Below are 18361 nucleotides of genomic sequence, written 5' to 3'. Positions count from 1 at the left end.
TAAAATTATTGTAAACAAAAGAATGTTGTTTATAGATATCAGGTGACATCTGCAGGTAATAATTTCTTCTACATAGGGGCTATGCAAAATTTTGTTAAGAAACACATGTCTAACCATATTTACAGCTTTAATAATAGGAACAGATCTTCTTCTACCAGCCTCAGTAAATTTATTTGGGACTTGGAAGACAAGAAAAAAGTTTTTCTGCTTATAAATCTGGAAACTTTTTTGCTTTCTGTCTAGAAGAATTATTTTTGATCTCATATTCTAGGAGATATCTCTTAAATGCTAAAATATAGACTGGTTTTTCATGTGCTTATGCTTGTAAATGGATCGTTAGAAACTACCACTAAATATATAATCATCATTGATGATGTGTTGAAAAATGGTTAGTAGATGCAATATTGATGAAAAATATGTATAATATATGAATTAAATGATACAAATGGATGTTATGTCTTCTATACATGGCACTATTGGTATTTTACTGTGGATTCAATGAAGCACATTTCTTATAAATATATCGTTGGAATTCTTATAATAATTTTTAAACTAAATTTGAGATAAAACATTATCTTAATATTAATTACAACTTTAGTGTATAAATATAAATTATTTATAAATAGTATCTAGTAATGTTTAGGTGTTGCTTTGTTTACAAAGTTTATATTGACCTTACCAATAAAAACCACCGTGTATTACATATGCACAAATATATCAAACGTATTAGTTTTATATGTATATATATGAAAATAATGGCTTTTTTTAGCAACGCACACATTCTAAAATGCACACATCTGAGTCTGTTGTAGATCAACCAACACATTGAAATGTGAACCATTTTGGGAAAATTCTTCCTTAATGAAATACCCAATTAACCAGTTTCAATATAGAAATTTCAATTAAATTAATTTAATCTAATTTCTGTAATTGAACTAATTGGATATGGAAACAGCTGTAGGACTAGAATTTCATTATATAGATTTGAATATCTTTAAATAAACTGACGTCACCATGTCAATTTCTCCATTTTCTTCCTTTTCTTATATATATATATATATATATATATATACACACACACACACACACACACATAAATATATATACATGTATATACTTTATTTAAAAGCAGCAGAAATATAACAAAAGCTGTTACTCAGAGTTTCACGTTCCCATTCGCCAGACAGTTATGTTAACAAAACTGTCCAATGAACGGGAACGTGAAACTCCGAGTAACAGTCTTTTGTTATATTTCTGCTTCTTTTAAATAAAGCATATTACTCTACCTCTGGTATTTGAGTACTCTTTTTTCCACCTTGTTTCATATTTATGTGCTTACTCCGGTGTATACATGTATATATATATATTTTTAAAAATCTTCATCTAATGATGTAATAGGTCTGTACTATAAGTGCTCAGCAGTTGAAACAAAGGTGTTGTTGAAGCTGCCTATCAAAGATGGCTATAAGTGGTTCATCGTTGATCTGGTAGATATATATTAGAAAGAGAGATGAACAAGTAAAAACATGTAATTTAGAACATGTAATTTGTAATTCAAACATAATTGCAGAGTAGTTATAGTATATAAGGGATTAAGAAATAATATGTAAAGTTTATTACAGTTGTTTCTAGAATAGTTGAGCATGTGGATCATATGTCATTGAGCAAAGATTTCTATGCAAGCCAACTGCTCCATCTTTGGCAAGAAAGAATTAAAGAATATCATTAATAAAGGATATTAGTTGTTAACAGTTCATTGAAGAATTAAAGAACATACTTAGTGAAAGACAATAGTGGTTAGCACTTTCATGATCAGAGAATTAAGGAAATCCTTAGTAAAAGATAATAGCAGTTCACTGTTCCATTGATGAAGGATTAAGGTATATCCTTAGTAAAAGCTAAACGAAATTACTAGTTCCTTCTTTGAAGAGAAAGTTAACACATGCCACAGGAAACTTTGTAAATCTCATAAAAGAACTTGCAGAAGAATGTGGTGCAGAAGTAAGTCAGCAGCTTAAGTGAAGAGTTAATTTCCTATCTGATAACATACAAAATGAAGTCCTAGAGTCATATGATCATAACACCCTAAATGAGATCAGAAAAAAAGGTTGAAGATTCCATGTTTATTGGTATTATATGTGATTGCTCAGACATGGAACAAGAATCAATTATTGTTGATATGTTTCTGAAAACCTAGATGTCCATGAAGATTTTTCTCCTGGTTACACTTTGGAGACACTAACAAAGATTATTCTGAATGTTTTTTTTGTTGCCTAAACATTAAGCTGTGTCAAAATTACGCTACCTTTGCCTTTGATGGTGCATGTACCATGAGCGGAAACATTTCAGACATACAAAAGAGATTAAAATACATGTTTCCTGGTACATATTTTGTACACTGTGGAAACTACTCCCTGGAGCTTGTCCTCTAAGAAGTTGGATCTACAGTTGCCATGGTTACTGATACATTGAACTTTGTTCATCAAATCACCATTCTTCTGAAAGCGTTATGAACCAGACTTTGTGATGAAAATGTCATCATGTTGCATCAACTGAGAGAATGTCCAGTACACTTTGCTGGTTGAAAACCTGACTCCGTACCACAATGATGCAACATTATCTGACACACTGTGCTGAAATGCGTGTACATAAAGAAAGCTGATTTCATAGTTTTGGCCCTTTATTTTTAGGAATTTAAAGGCTTTTAGAACCAGAAAAGAGTATAAAAAACTCAAATGAAACAATATTGGTATTAAACTAAACAAGTTTATTGATAAAGTGTCTGTAAAAAATTTTTTTTAAATGAAAAACAATATATATATAATTTAATTTTTCCTCTTCTTGTTCTCCATTTTGTTCATGAGATACATGTTGTTCTTCATGAAAATTAGCATGTCAAAGTTTTCATCAGACAGGGATGATCTCTTGGCCCTTAAGATGTCCTTGGCCATAGAGAACAAATGCCTTACTACATTTGAACTTGATGAACAAGTCCACCAACACTTGCTCACCCAAGAAGGCAGCATCTGTCAGCAAGTCCTTCGAGTTGGTCTCCAACTAGGTCTTGATCAAATTCTGGGCCTTGTTCTTGAGTGACCTGTGACTCCTGCCGCTCCCTTTTGGCTGGGTGACAGCACTGGAGAAATCCTCCTCCTCCTCGTTGTTGCTCATTTCATCAGACTGCAGCTTCATGGCCTCTGTGACCTTAACCTCTATACTTTTCCTCACCTTGGTGACTTTGGTGTTATCATACTTATCCAATTAGATGAGGCAAAACCTGGGGTGGAAGGATATAGCCAACTAGCATTCTTGATCCTCCAGGAAGGTCCTAAACCTTTTGTTGATGCCTGCCAAAAGTGCATCAACCAAGGAACTGCAGTAGATGAGGCCCTTGAACTTCAAGTCCTTCAGCCTAAAAATTGTTGCAGCAACTGTTGACAGCAGAATCCCAAGGTAGGCTTGTTCCTTTGCCTGGATCTTGTCGAGTACTTTGGCCACAGGTGACATGACCTGAAAATAAAATAATGGAGAATTAGCAAATTTCAGAGACTCAAATTTGTTGGGAAAAAGACTAGTAAAAAATATATTGTCAAATCAAATGTCAATTTTAATTTTATAACTTAGTGTCTATAATATTATTTTAGCATTATATTAATAATCAATATATAATATGTGTCTAGAGGCTGAATGTCTTCAAGGTGTTCTGAATATTACATACTGGTTCTACCAATAGCTTGTGCACAAGCAATTGCTGCAGCCACTAAAACATATTATCTATAATATATATATTATAATAATAAAATATATTATTTTATTATTAATTTATTACCTTGGCATACTCCTTCATTAAGTTGACATCCTGGTCATTGAAGCTGTTGACCTTCAACTAGGTCTTGACTCTGTGGAGAACAGACAGACTTCTTAGTCTCCAGGATGGTGAGGGTGACCACAGGGTGACAACCAGCCTCCTCCCCATCCCAGCATAGATACTGTCTGCTGCCACAGTGCTGCGATCTTACTGGTTTCAGAGGGCATGTGCCTTGGCCATGGCAGCCCTGTAGGGCCTCTTGAACAATGCACTCTTTTTACTTTTTTCTGGCTCTAAAAGCCTTTAAAAACTTTAAAAAAGGGGCCAAAACTATGAAATCAGCCTTTTTTAGGTCTTTTAAAAGTTAAAACTATAAAATCAGCATTTTTTAACTCTAAAGCAAATTTTAAAAAACTATAGTTTTTGGGTTCTAAAGCCCTTAGAAAGGCCCAAAAAAGGTTGATTTTATAGTTTTGGCACTTTTTACAAAGGTGTTTCTAGAGCAAAAACTGATTTTTTTTCATTTTTCTTATAATAAAAATTAATGTTAATGAATTAACTGATTAACAGAAGTAAATTAGTTTGATAACGATTTCCAAAGTCACAGGAAAAAAAAAAAAAAAGTCACGGTAATAAAATCACAGGGGTTTTGTCTGGATCCCATAAAATAAGTATGACTTTATTACTGGCCACTATAAATTAATTATGCTGTTTTTCCTGTGACTTTTTTCCAAACCAAAATTGTGATTTCATTACTGTGAATTTATTACCAGTTACCCAGAGTTCATGTAGGCAAATTTTGCTGAAATACGAAACACATACCAATAGAAAAAGCAGTGTTGCCAACTTAAAATGACAATTTTATACTAAATTTCAGTAGAAAAAATACTCCCTAAAATGCTAAAAAATGTTAAATAAGAAAAAAAAAAAAAAATGATAAAGACTAATTATATCAAAAAGCTTAATTTTTATTTACCTTCTTTAATTATATTCAGCATTGAGAAATAATTTCTTGAATTTCACTGATTCGATCACTTTCAGCTGCAGTGCCTAGGTCTTGACTTCTGCATACATTCAAGGTCCCAATCTTGTTAATTATGTGTTTTAGAATATCAAAGTTTTTGCAACATTTGCCATATCTTTTCAGGCCATATTTTATAGACAGTATTGATCTAAGCTTAGGAAGATGCATTTTTTGAATTTTCTGAAGTCCTCTTCCCACCCCCTCGGAAAAGATTTTACCCACAAATTTCTTTATAATCGTAATCTATACCGTTTGAAAGGTATTTACATAAAATTTCATTTAAATAAACCCATTTTCCTAAAGGTTATGAGGGGAAAACATCAGATTATATATGTGTGTGTGTGTGTGTATATACATATATATATATATATATATATATATATATATAGTAGAATTAAGGACCCGAACCCTACAAAGGGATGTTTAGCATCCAAGTTCTTGAGGAAAAGCCTAATTTGCGATTTTAAAAGGATTATATTTTCCTCAAAGTTACGAGGGAAAAGCTCGCATTTTGTGAATCTTGTGGATTTTCCGAAGACCTCTCCCCACCCCTCGTTGCTTTTCGTGCATTTTTGTTTTCAGATTCGTTTCCTATGTGGGTGTGAAGTAGAAAGATATCCGGATCTTTTTGGTTTGATGGGCAACACTTGTTTTCTTAACGAAACACTTTCAAACTTGGGACACTGGTAGAATGTGTCATATAAAACATCTTTTTCTCTTAGCCTTCTTAACAAAAAATTGTACATTGCAAGTTATTTCATGTTAAAGTTGTCGTATTTCTGTAATTTCAACCAATCACTGACGTCTATTCAACTGAATACAGTTAGTGCTGTTCGGTGTCAAGTGTGTTATTCTCTGTTTAATTATATCATTATTCCCTAGTAAGGGCTTAGGGTTTTAGGGTTAGGGTTTGGGTTTTAGAGTTAGGGTTAGAGTTGGGGTTAGGGTTAAGGTTATGAGTGAGGTTATGGCAAAAATAATCATAACCTTAACCGTAATCCTAAAACTAACCCTAACTCTAAAACCCGAACCCTAACCCTAACCCTAAAACCCTAAAGCTAAAACCAGTACAAACGCATGAATGATGTCATAAATAACAGTGACAAAATATACAAGTATTCGAAGTTTGAAAGTATTTCGGTACCAAAAACACTACATAAAACATAAATGAAAAATGTTGCCCATCAAACCAAAAAGATCCAGATATCCATTTTCCTCAAAGTTATGAGGGAAAAATATCGGATTTTGTAAATTTTCTGAAGTCCTCTCCCCATCCCCTCAGAAAAGATTTTACCCACAAATTTCTTTATAATCGTAATCTATACCGTTTGAAAGGTATTTATATAAAATTTCATTTAAATAAACCCATTTTCCTAAAAGTTATGAGGGGAGATGCAAATATGGAAAGACTTCCGCCTGTCCCCCCGCGTTTTCTCCCAAATTTGTTTATTATTATTATTATTTTTTTTTGCCAAAAACCCCAGTTTTCGGATACGGAGGTCCAAAAATCGGCATTTTGAAATTCCGCCCCACCCCACCCAACAAATCTTCAATTTTGACTTTTTTTCCCAACACTAGCCCTAACCCTAAAACCCTAACCCTAAAACCCTAACCCTAACACCAACCCTAACTCTAACCACAAAAATGTTTTGAAATTTTTGTTCGAATTATAATGTCTGTATTTTTCTGCATATTTATATTAAAAAAAAAATTCTTAAAAAAAATTTTACAAAAATTTTTGTAAATTTTTTTCAAAATCTTAATATCCGTATTTTTCAGCATATTTTGAAAAAAAAAATTCTGACAAAAGTAAAAAAAATGAAAGAAATGGGGGTGGGGTGGTAATCTAAAAATGCCGATTTTTGCCATTTTTTTTGCAGATTCATATTTCCCAGGGGTTTTTGGGCAAGACTTTCGCCCGTCCACCCCCAAACCACCCTAAAAAAAAATTTTTTTTTTCGACACAAACCTTCTTTTTTGGCTACGGGGAATACGAATCTGAAAAAAAAATTGGCAAAAATCAACATCTTTAAATTAATCCCCCCCACCCCATTTTCTTCATTTTAAACTTTTTTCAGAATTTTTTTTTTTATAAATATGCGTAAAAATACAGACATTATGATTCGGACAAAAATTTCAAAACATTTCTGTCCTTACGGTTACGGTTTTAGGGTTAGGGTTATGGTTTTAGGGTTAGGGCTAAGGTTTTAGGGTTAGTGTTGGGGAAAAAAAAGTCAAAATTGAAGAAATTGGAAGGGGAAAGGGGGGATTTCATAATGCCGATTTTTGGCAATTTTCCGGAAATTTTATGGAAAAAAAATTACAAAAATAAACAAATTTGGGAGAAAATGGTGGAGGTGTGGAAGTCTTTCCAGAGTTTGTGTGGAAAAAAAAATATTTTTAAGGATGGTTTGGGGTGGGGGGAACGGGCAGAAGTCTTGCCGATTCGCTTTCTACACTTTTTTTTTACACCTGTTGCACTATTTTTTTTTTCGATTTCGTTTCCAGGTAATAATGTCAACATCAACCAAAAATTCGACAAAATAACCGATAGTACTAAAATTTGGCTGTAAGATACTTTAACGAAAGTAGAAAAGGAGGAAAAAGAAGAAAAAAGGGTAACTATTGTGGAAATGTCATGATCAGAGAAAAATGCTAAATAAATGCTAAATAAAATTTTAAACCTGCTATTTTCCCTGCTAAATGCTAGATTCAAAAATTTTTTGCTAAATGTTGAAAAAAAAAAAAAGGGTAATTTTTCAAGCTTTTAAGAACATTAGTGCTTGTGTTCTAATTTTGTATGTTGGAGGAAGCTGTGAGAAATGCTGGATGTGCTGATCCACTGAAACTTACTTCTATATGCAAAATGACCATGGAATAGTTGGTTAAACTAAAGCATTTGACCCGAGCGCAAAAACAAAAGAAAAATAGTATAATAGGTGTAAAACAACTTGCCTTAAACGAATGTGAAAAAAAAAAATGCGCGCTCGCGAACGGGGGGGGGGAAGAGGACTCGGAAAATTCACATCGTCAATCCATGGCCTTTAAACTAGTGTTTGACCCGAGCCGAAAAAAAAAAAAAGAAAAAATAGTGTAATAGGTGTAAAACAACTTACTCTAAACGAATATGAGAAAAAAATTCGCGCTCGTGAAAGGGGGGGGGGAGGACTCGGAAAATTCTCCTCTCCCCACCCATTCGGAAAAAAATTTCCCCACAAATTTCTCTATAATCGTAATCTATGCTGTTTGAAAGGTGCTTTCAAACAGTCCTCTCCCCACCCCTTCAGAAAAAATTTACCCCCGAAATGTCTTTATAATTGTAATTTGTGCCATTTGAATAATATTTCTATAAAATTTCATCAATATATATCCATTTCCCCTGAGGGAAAAATCAGATCTTGTGAATTTTCCGAAATTCCTCTCCCCACTTCCCACGTTCGTTTCTGCAAATTTTTTCCGTATTCATTTTTTACACAGTTTTTAACATCTAGCAGGCTGAATTTTTTTGTTTTTGTTAGCGGGAGTCAATCTTTTTTTTAACCGACAAAATATTATGACAACAGAAGTTTTAATAAGAGGGCTTTCAAAAAATTCATACAATCCGATTTTTTCCCTCATATCTTTCAGGAAAATGGATATCTATTGATGAAATTTTATAGACATAACTTTCAAATGGCATAGATTATGATTATAAAGAAATTTGTAGGGGAAAACATATGCATATATATATATATATATATATATATATATACACACACACACACACACACACACACACACATACACACAAACACACACAGAGACACATATACATACATACATATACAATCATAAATGAAATTTTTCTTAAAAAAAAAGAATAGGGTGATGTACTTTGAGGAACCCCAAGTATGTATACGTATGTATATTATATATGTGTGTGTATGTATGTATACACATATGTATATATTTGGCCCCTACAAATTTCTTTATAATCGTAATCTATGTCCTTTGAAAGATATTTCTATAAAATTTCATTTTCCTGAAAGTTATGAGGGGAAAAAATCAGATCATGTGAATTTTCTGAAAGTCCTCTTCCCACCCCACCCTGCCCCATTCGTTTGCACAAAGTTTTGTTTTCCTATTCGTTTTCTACACATTTTTTTACACCCATTAGACTGTTTTCTTTTTGTTTTGGTGACCAGGTGCTAAACTAGATCTTGAAAGTTATGAGGGGGAAAAACAGGATTGTGTGAATTTTCCGAAAGTCCTCTCCCCACCCCTTCGGAAAACATTTTCCCCACAAATGTCTTTATAATTGTAATCAGTGCCATTTGAAATGTACTTCTATAAAGTTTCACTAATATATAACCATTTTCCTGAAAGTTAGGGAAAAATTGGATCTTGTGAATTTTCCAAAAGTCCTCTCCCCACCACCCCATTTGTTTGTGCAAATTTTTGTTTTCATATTCGTTTTCTACACATTTTTTTACACCTATTAGACTGCTTTTTCTGGTTTGGTGATCAGGTGTCAAACTATATATTAACTGATTTTCCTACGACAACTTTTTTTTTGTTTCAGTGTTAGTACTCAGAAATTAATCGGGTCATCTGTCAAATTTATCTCTGTGCTTTGAGTTAAAATCTATGGAGATTTTGAGACTATGACAGATAAGGCATATACAGTCCTTTGTTCCTGGACATACATTCAGTTCTTCACATAGGTATAAATAGGAACTCCGGGAGAATGTAAGGGTCAGTATATTTTCACTTCCACATGCTGTACAACTCTGCTTTCTAGCATGCAGCATTTCCTACTGAACACATTCCTAAGGATGCATGTGCAACCATTGTTGTACCACTTGTACCAGTGAACAGCCAACTACTACTAAAAGCCTTGTTTACTGACTCTACATGTAAATAAAAACTGTAAACAATATTTGTCTTTTCTATGTTGATTATTACACTGTCTCACAGACTTTGAACATTTTAACTATAACACAACTTGCTACACTTTTACTGAAAATGTACAGGAAAACACAACTGAAAATACCTGTCCATTTGTCAATAAAACTGACAATTCAAAATTATGAAAATAAGATAGTAACAAGACAGCAACAGGTGGGTTAAGTACTTGTAGTTAGAAAGCAAACTATACCTTGGCTGATTACTATTTAAACAGGTGCCAATATATCTCTGGCTTTCAATGGGCTAAAATTACTCTAAATTTGCAAACTTTAAAGCTATTGACTTTTTTCTTATTAATTTATAGCAATAAAAAAAATCATTTCAACCAGACCTGTGGATGGTGCAAAGTCCCCTCTCACCCCAAGGTAATGTGGTGGTGGAATAATGTTGACAAGGTTATTAGAGAAAAGAAACAAGCTTGGAAAGACTGGAAGAATGGTGGTAGGAAAGAATTGTATCAGACTGCTAGAAGGGAAGCTAGGAGACAGGTCTATTTTGCCAGAGGGGAAGCAAATAAGAAAAAATTGCCAATGTTCTGCGCCGTTAGGACCAAAGTATTTCGTGTGGGAGAGAAAATCATGATGTCATACGAGAGAAATGTGTCCACACGGATGATAATTCATTTCCACTAAATGAGGCTGCAAAGAGAGAGGCTTGGAGATACCACTATGAAAAGTTGCTCAATAAAGAGAATGAATGGGAGAAAGAGAGTCTGCCGAATGTCGACCCAACAGAGGGACCAGCTATCCGAGTTGATAGTACCTTGGTAGATAAAGCAATTAAGGATATGAAGACAGGGAAAGCCCCCGGCCCATCAGGAATCACTGCAGAGATGCTCAAAATATCTGGCAGTGTCGGCTATAGCCTAGTCACCCATATAGTTAAACAGGTGATACACGAAGGAGTCATACCCAATGACTGGTGTAGCAGCACCATAGTCAACTGCTACAAAGGTAAAGGTAACACTTTAGATACAAATAATTACAGAGATATCATGTTGTTGGATCAGGTAATGAAAGTCACGGAGAGGGTCATAGCCCAACTAATTAGGGAGCGAGTCAGTTTAGATGAGATGCAGTTTGAGTTCGTGCCAGGGAAAAGCACCACTGATGCTATATTTCTGGTAAGACAGCTGCAGGAGAAATACCTAGCCAAGGATAAACCTCTGTACCTGGCTTTTGTTAACATGGAGAAAGCCTTTGACAGGGTCCCCCAATCCCTCATCTGGTTATCAATGAGGAAACTAGAAATAGAAGAATGGTTAGTGAGAGCTGTGCGAGCCATGTACAGGGACGCTGTCAGTATGATGAGGGCTGGCAACGAGTACAGTGAAGAATTCCGGGTAGAGGTAGGGGTCCACCAAGGTTCAGTCCTCAGCCCCCTCCTATTTATCATAGTCCTCCAGGCAATAACAGAAGAGTTCAAGACAGGTTGCCCCTGGGAGCTCCTCTATGCTGATGACCTTGCCCTAATTGCGGAGTCACTATCAGAACTAGGAGAAATTTCAGATATGGAAGCAAGGACTAGAATCGAAGGGCCTTAGAGTCAACCTAGCTAAAACCAAAGTCCTAATAAGTAGGAAGGCAGACAAACCACAAACCCCATCAGGTAGATGACCCTGCTCGATCTGTAGAAAAGGCGTAGGTAGAAACTCCATAAGATGTACCCAGTGTAAGCTAGGGATACATAAGAGGTGCAGCAATATCAAAGGAAGGTTAACTAGGAAGTTAGTTTTTGTATGTGGCAGATGTTCAGGAGAAATAAACACTGAAAATGTACAGTGAACAACTTCTGCCACATTCCAGGGAGAAAAGCTAGAAGTAGTTGATAGCTTCCGTTACCTAGGTGACCAAGTCAGTAGTGGGGGAGGGTACGCTGAAAGTGTAGCTGCTAGAATAAGAATAGCCTGGGCAAAATTCAGAGAGCTCTTACCTCTGCTGGTGACAAAAGGCCTCTCACTCAGAGTAAAAGGCAGACTGTATGACGCATGTATATGAACAGCCATGCATGCAACATGACAGTGAAACATGGGCTGTGACTGCTGAGGACATGTGTAAGCTTGCAAGGAAAGAAGTCAGTATGCTCTGATGGATGTGTGATGTCAGTGTGCATACTCGACAGAGTGTTAATACCTTGAGAGAAAAGTTGAACTTACAAAGCATCAATTGTGGTGTGCAAGAAAGATGATTGCGCTGGTATGGTCATGTAGCAAGAATGGATGAGGATAGCTGTGTGAAAAAGTGTCACACCCTATTAGTTGAGGGAACCTGTGGATGAGGTAGACCCAGGAAGACCTGGGATGAGGTGGTTAAACACGACCTTCGAACATTAGGCCTCAGTGAAGCAATGACTAGTGACCTAGACCTTTGGAAATATGCTGTGCTTGAGAAGACTTGGCAAGCCAAGTGAGACCATAACCCATGACCTGTGCCAGTGGTGTAACCAGCCCACTTATACGTACCTTTCCTTCTTTGGACACTAAACTCTGCTTGCGAAAACCTGTTGAAGCAAGTGAAATTGAAATTGAAATCGAACCAAATTCAATGACTGGCACCCATGCCGACCTTTCCTCATGGGACACTAAACTCACCTTGCGAAGACCTGTTGTGGCAAGTGAGATCGAAACTGAACCAAATTCGATGACTGGCACCTGTGCCAGTGGTCCGCTAACAGCACCATCCAAGCGGGATCACTGCCAGAGCAGCGATCTCGCTTCCATGCTGGTGGTACATAAAAAGCACCATTTGAGTGTGATCATTTCCAGCTTCGCCTTACTGGCACTTGTGCCGGTGGCACGTAAACAAAACATTGGACTGACTCCTGTGCAGGTGGCATGTAAAAAACACCATTTGAGCGTGGCCGTTGCAAATACCGCCTGACTGGCCTTCATGCCGGTGGCACGTAAAAAGCACCCACTACACTCTTAGAGTAGTTGGTGTTAGGAAGGGCATCCAGCTGTAGAAACTCTGCCAGATCAGATTGGAATCTGGTGTAGCCATCTGGTTCGCCAGTCCCCAGACAAATCGTCCAACCCATGCTAGTATGGAAAGTGGACATTAAATGATGATGATGATGATGATGATGATGATATATATATATATTTCGTTTTGGGATTTGGTTTGCACGATTATATATATATATATATATATATACAGAGAGAGAGAGAGAGAGAGAGAGAAAGAGAGAGGCATTTGGGCGGACCTGGAACACAGTCACCCCCACCCCGAAATTGACTTTTCTGATTTTTTTTTTATCGGATTCCTAGGTTTTCTATGATAGAGATTCTGAATATGCAAAAAACCACATTTTCAGAATTTTAACCCCCACCACTTCTTTGTTCATTCGCCATGCACATCACACACACACACACACATATATATATATATATATATATATATATATATGGGAGAATGTACGAAAAAACAACAACAGACGAGGACAGGTGGTGTAAATAACAAAAGGATGTATTAGTATGACGCTCGGGAATACGGAAAGTCTTTGACGTTTCGAGCTACGCTCTTCAACAGAAAGAATACGGAGACAAGGAGAAAAACACGGAAAAAAAAAATTGAATAGTGTTCAGTCAACGGTCAATCATAATAATGGCTGACCGGAAGTTAGAAATTCTTTTTTCAGGAGAGCTAAGAAAAGGGGGAGATAACAAACGGTGATCGAAGAATGAGGGGCTGTGTGTGTGGGAGATAGAATGCTGGTGATCTTGAGGTATGTAGTGTGAAAATGGGGAAGGGAGAAAGGAGTTGGTCAGTTGTAGTGTGTGCGTGGTGTGATGGGAGGGTATTGGTGTGATGTGATGTGAGGGTGTTGGGAGGTGGGGAAGGCATGGGTGGAGTGTGGTTAGGCTGAGGGTGGGGTAGAGGTAGGGGTATGTGGGTAGGGTGTGTCGGTAGGGGTGGGGTATGTGGGTAGGGGGTGGGTGGTGGGTGTAAGGAATTGGATGGGGTGGAGTGGGAAGGTAGAGTAGGAGTGTGTTGGGGTGTGGTGGGATGAGCTTATGAGGGGGTGTTGACGATGAAGGGGGAAGGGGAAGGTGAATGTAAGAGAGGGGGAAGGTGGGTATGGGAGGGGAGAGAAAGAGAGGAGAGAGGGTGGGTATAAGAGAGGGAAAGTGGATGTGAGAGAGGGGGAAGGTGGGTAAGGGGGAGAAAGAGAGGAAGAGAAAGAGAGTGAGAGAGAGGGAAAGAGAGAAGAGAGTGAGAGAGTAAGGGTGAGAGAGTAAGAGAGTAAGAGTGTAGAGAGTAAGAGTGAGAGAGAGGGAGAGAGAGGGAAAGAGAGAAGAGAGTGAGAGAGTAAGGGTGAGAGAGTAAGAGAGTAAGAGTGTAGAGAGTAAGAGTGAGAGAGGGGGGAGTACGAGAGAAGAGAGTGAGAGAGAGTAAGAAAGAGGAGAGAAAGAGTACGGGTGAAGAGAAGTGGGAGTGAAGAGAAGTAGGAAGAGAAGTTGGAGTGAAGAGAAGTAGGAGTGAAGAGAAGTAGGAAGAGAAGTGGGAAGAGAAGTAGGAATGAAGAGAAGTAGGAATGAAGAGAAGTATGAAGAGAAGTAGGAGTGAAGAGAAATAGGAGTGAAGAGAGGTGAAGAGACATACAAAGAAGTAGGAGTCGGAGCAGGAGGGGGTGGGGGAGGGGGAGAGATGGGTGGTAGGAGGGAGGGTGGGGGAGAGAGGCAGGAGGAGGGGGTTAGATGAAGAGGGGAGGGGAGTTGAGCCCATGTGGCGCAAAGGAGCGAAGAGAGAAGATTAATCCCTGTTCACGGCGCAAACGGGAGTCCGGATGGCCCCATATATATATTCCCAATCACATAATTCCAAGTTCAGTCCCACTGAATGGCACCTTGAATAAGTGCCTTCTATTCTATTATGGCCTCAGGTCAACCAAAGTCTTGAGAATGGATTTGGTAGACGGAAACTGAAAGACGCCTCTTGTATGCGTGCGCACGTGTCTATACGTATGTGTGTCTTTGTGTTTTCCTGTACCACAGCTTGAGAACTAGTGTTTATGCCCCTGCAATTTAACAGTTTGACAAAAGAGACCAATAGAATAAATACAAGGCTTTAAAAAGATAAGTACTGAGGTGGATTTGTTCAACTAAAATTCTTCAAAACCATACTTCAGCATTGCCACAGTCCAATGATTGAAAACAAATAAAAGATATATATATATATATATATATATATATATATATATATATATATATATATATGTTGTTGAGTAGTTTATTCTTGATTTTTGGTCAAAACGTTACCCAATGACTACAATGAATATTACTGGTCAAAAAAAATATTTAGAGTGTGCTATTTTTGAACTTATGAACAAGTGACATGTGTGTGTGTGTGTGTGTGTGTGTATTATCATTCAGTTGTCCGTAAGTCTGAAAAAAAGCTTACTTGGAAAGAAATTTTGATCAGTTATATTATATGTAGTCAATTAAACTTGCTGATGGAGGTAAATATACAATCTTAGTCAGTTAGGTAATGAAAAAACCCAAACTGGAAAAATCCATTGAGAGGGAAAGAGCTTCCTTCTCTTGAGCGACTTGAGATGTTTCTGAAATGGATCAGTTTGCATATGACTTTTTTTTATCTGTTGTCTGCAAATGGTGAAGACTACATTTCCCACAGGAGTTCAATAGACATAACTTAAGGGTCTCATTCAGCTCTATACCTAGTGTAAAAAAGATATTAATGAACACCCCAAAACCCTGCACAGCAGCAGGATGCTCATGTAGGATTAACAGTAAGTGTTTGGTAGATGGCCCATGCAACACTTGGGCTGCAGTCTATGAAGCAATAGTAACAGCAGCAATACTAATAAAGGACACACACGTCCATTAGTAAAGAGGCTATATACTTTTGGCCTGCAGGTTTCATGAGTCACTTATATTTCCATATGCAATAGAAGATATGAAACCAATGGTATATTTCTGACCAGTTATATGCCATAACTAAAGATGCACTAATTGACTACATATAATATAACTGATCAAAATTTCTTTCCAAGTGAGCTTTTTTCAGACTTACGGACAACTGAATGATAATACACACACACACATGTCACTTGTTCATAAGTTCAAAAATAGCACACTCTAAATATTTTTTTTGACCAGTAATATTCATTGTAGTCATTGGTTATGACTAGTGAGAAAGTTACAGTAGATTTCACATCTATTATTGCTCTTAGCAATATAGGTGACTCATTAAACCTGCTGGTCAGAGGAACATAATCTCTTTACTAATAGAAGTAAGAATACAGCCTTGATCAGTAAGGTTGTAAGAAAAAATAAACACTCTGAAACAAAATTCTTTGGAGTGAAAACCCCTTCTGGGCAGTATCAGAAAAGGGCCAGTTTATGTACAATTTCTGTTCATTAATCAGCAAACAGATAATTCTGTCTTCTGCATGAATTTTCTCTCATGTGGACACCAACTAAACACCTTACTTTTGGGATTTAAGATCCCACTCCAGGTCAAGTGAATTTTTCAGGGTCCTTGCCCTCTTGGCCAAACAAAGTTTGCATCATCCGCTCACATTGAGGTATGGTCCAGGCTGTTCCAGGAACTTCTATTTAATCCTGTATGGCATTCCTTCTTCTCTTAAATGTCATATATAGTTGACTAAAGATGTAATGCTGCATTTATCTGGGATCTTAAAAGAGGACCTGTGGTTATTTAGGTGCAGCTGAAAGGGGTCAGTCATTGCTCCAAAATATTTCCATGTATGTGTCCTTATGATATGGATGCTACTGGTATTGTAGTTGTTGCTGCTGTTACTGGTAGACACCATCTCTGCCTGATAGACCATGGCTGTCATCGTCTTTGTCGTCCTCCTCTTCTTCTTCTTCTTCTTTTGTTGCTGCTGCTAAGAAGGAGGAGGAGACAGAGATTTAAAAAATCATGGCTTGTTACAGTGATGAGCATTTGTATTGAAAATTAAATGGTGCCAACATAGTGCATGTGCTCTTCAATGTGAGGTAGATGAGCAGCTTGTTGCTAAATTCTTGGAATGTGAAGGTGAATGGGATGAAAAATGATGCATCTCAAGGCAGTCCATTCAGTAAGGAAGGGTTTGAATTTTTCATTGGCTATCTTAAAAAAGTATATATAGTGTGCCATACTTATTGACAGTACCTTCACTGTATGAGTCACAGATGAGGAATGCAGAGGTTGTGAGTTCAAACCTCACCTGGGGCACTGATATTTTGCTGCATATTTTAAGGTACAGGTGTGGCTGTGTGGTGAGAAGCTTGCTTCCCAATTACATGACTTCTACTATAGCCTCGGGCTAACCAATGTCTTGTGAGTGGAATTGGTAGGCAGAAACTGAAAGAAGCCCATCATGTGTGTGTGTGTGTGTGTCTTTCTGTCTGTTTGTCCCCCATCACTACTTGACTATTAGTGTTAGCATGTTTATGTCCCAGTAACTTAGCAGTCAGCAAAAGAAGCCAATAGCATAAGTTCTGGGGTCATTTCATTCGACAAAAAAAAAAAAAAAAATTCTTGAAGGTGGTGCCCCAGCATGGCTGCAGTCTAATAACTGAAACAAGTAAAAGATTAATGGTGAATAGAAAATGTCCAGCAATGCCATTTACTAACTTAACCAATTGATCTTCTGTACTGTGGTCTCTTGCAGATGGTAGGATGGTCTGTACTTTAGGTGGCAAATGGGATAAAAATAATTGCTTCATGATTAACTCTGCTAGAGAATCATTTTCTGGTAATCCATTCATTCTGTGTAATCACTCTGAAGACTTCTTATCATTTAATGAAGTAATTAATCAATGCTTTTCTGCTGCAAACAGAATGTTCTTTTTAAAATATCAGTCTTAATTTTTGTGTAAGGGACAGTATTGGCACTATGATTAAATCTTTAACTTCACCATTTAACAATGGAAGAAAGATGCTTATCAATAAGTTGCACTGCTGAGCCTCAGAAGAAATGTCTCTATAGAAATCTAAACTACTGGGTTTTATAAACATGCCAAAATGTTCCAGAATGTTCAACAAAGCCTTTAGAAGTGAACATTAAGTTTTCCAATTGTTCTGTCATTTTATGTTCAAATTCAAGGAAGGTTATTTATTACTAGTGTAAATTTTGTCCCTAATTTGTTAATCTTTGCACTATGTTGTCTTTGGAGGAAATTATTTTGCCCTGAATTGTTGGTGAAGACTGATAAAGATAAAGGAAATGCACTGGGATTGGAATTTTTAAGTTTTTATCATAATCTCAAAACTTGCCATTTAACACTTTGAATGGTTTTGTGGCAAACTGTGTTTGTTCATTCTAATTATCTCCACCAATGCTGAGAAGAAAGAGGCTTGGAAATGTCATTATGTAGAGAAGGTATAGATAGCAGGCATGGGAGGGGGGAAAGGGGGATTGAGAGAAAGAGGAGGAGTGAGAGAGAAAGGGGATACATTATCCTAAGGGGACCCAATAGAGTAATTAGCTGCTGAAATTAACAGTTTTGCAGTCAAAAGCACTATTAAGGACATAAAAGTAGGGAAAACAACCAATCAGTGAAGGGTAATTGCTGAAATGCTGCATTAATTCAATTAACATTTTTGAATGTT

At 36.8% G+C, this 18361-nt stretch overlaps 1 protein-coding gene across 1 annotated transcript in view; it reads right to left on the bottom strand.

Annotated features, from left to right (window-relative positions):
- Positions 1 to 3300: 3300 nt before the first annotated feature.
- The window catches only part of LOC149132184 (uncharacterized), a 50730-nt gene continuing 35669 nt past the window's right edge, over positions 3301 to 18361 (bottom strand). Inside the window, exon 2 of the mRNA XM_089365316.1 lies at positions 3301 to 3510. Coding sequence (XP_089221442.1) covers positions 3301 to 3510 — 210 coding nt within the window. The remainder of the gene's footprint in view (positions 3511 to 18361) is intronic.

The sequence above is a fragment of the Octopus bimaculoides genome, chromosome Z (assembly GCF_046866305.1).
Source record: "Octopus bimaculoides isolate indiv1 chromosome Z, ASM4686630v1, whole genome shotgun sequence".
Classification (NCBI taxonomy): domain Eukaryota; kingdom Metazoa; phylum Mollusca; class Cephalopoda; order Octopoda; family Octopodidae; genus Octopus; species Octopus bimaculoides.
The sequence above is the reverse complement of the archived record's forward strand: the minus strand, read 5'-3'. Positions and strand labels throughout refer to the sequence as shown.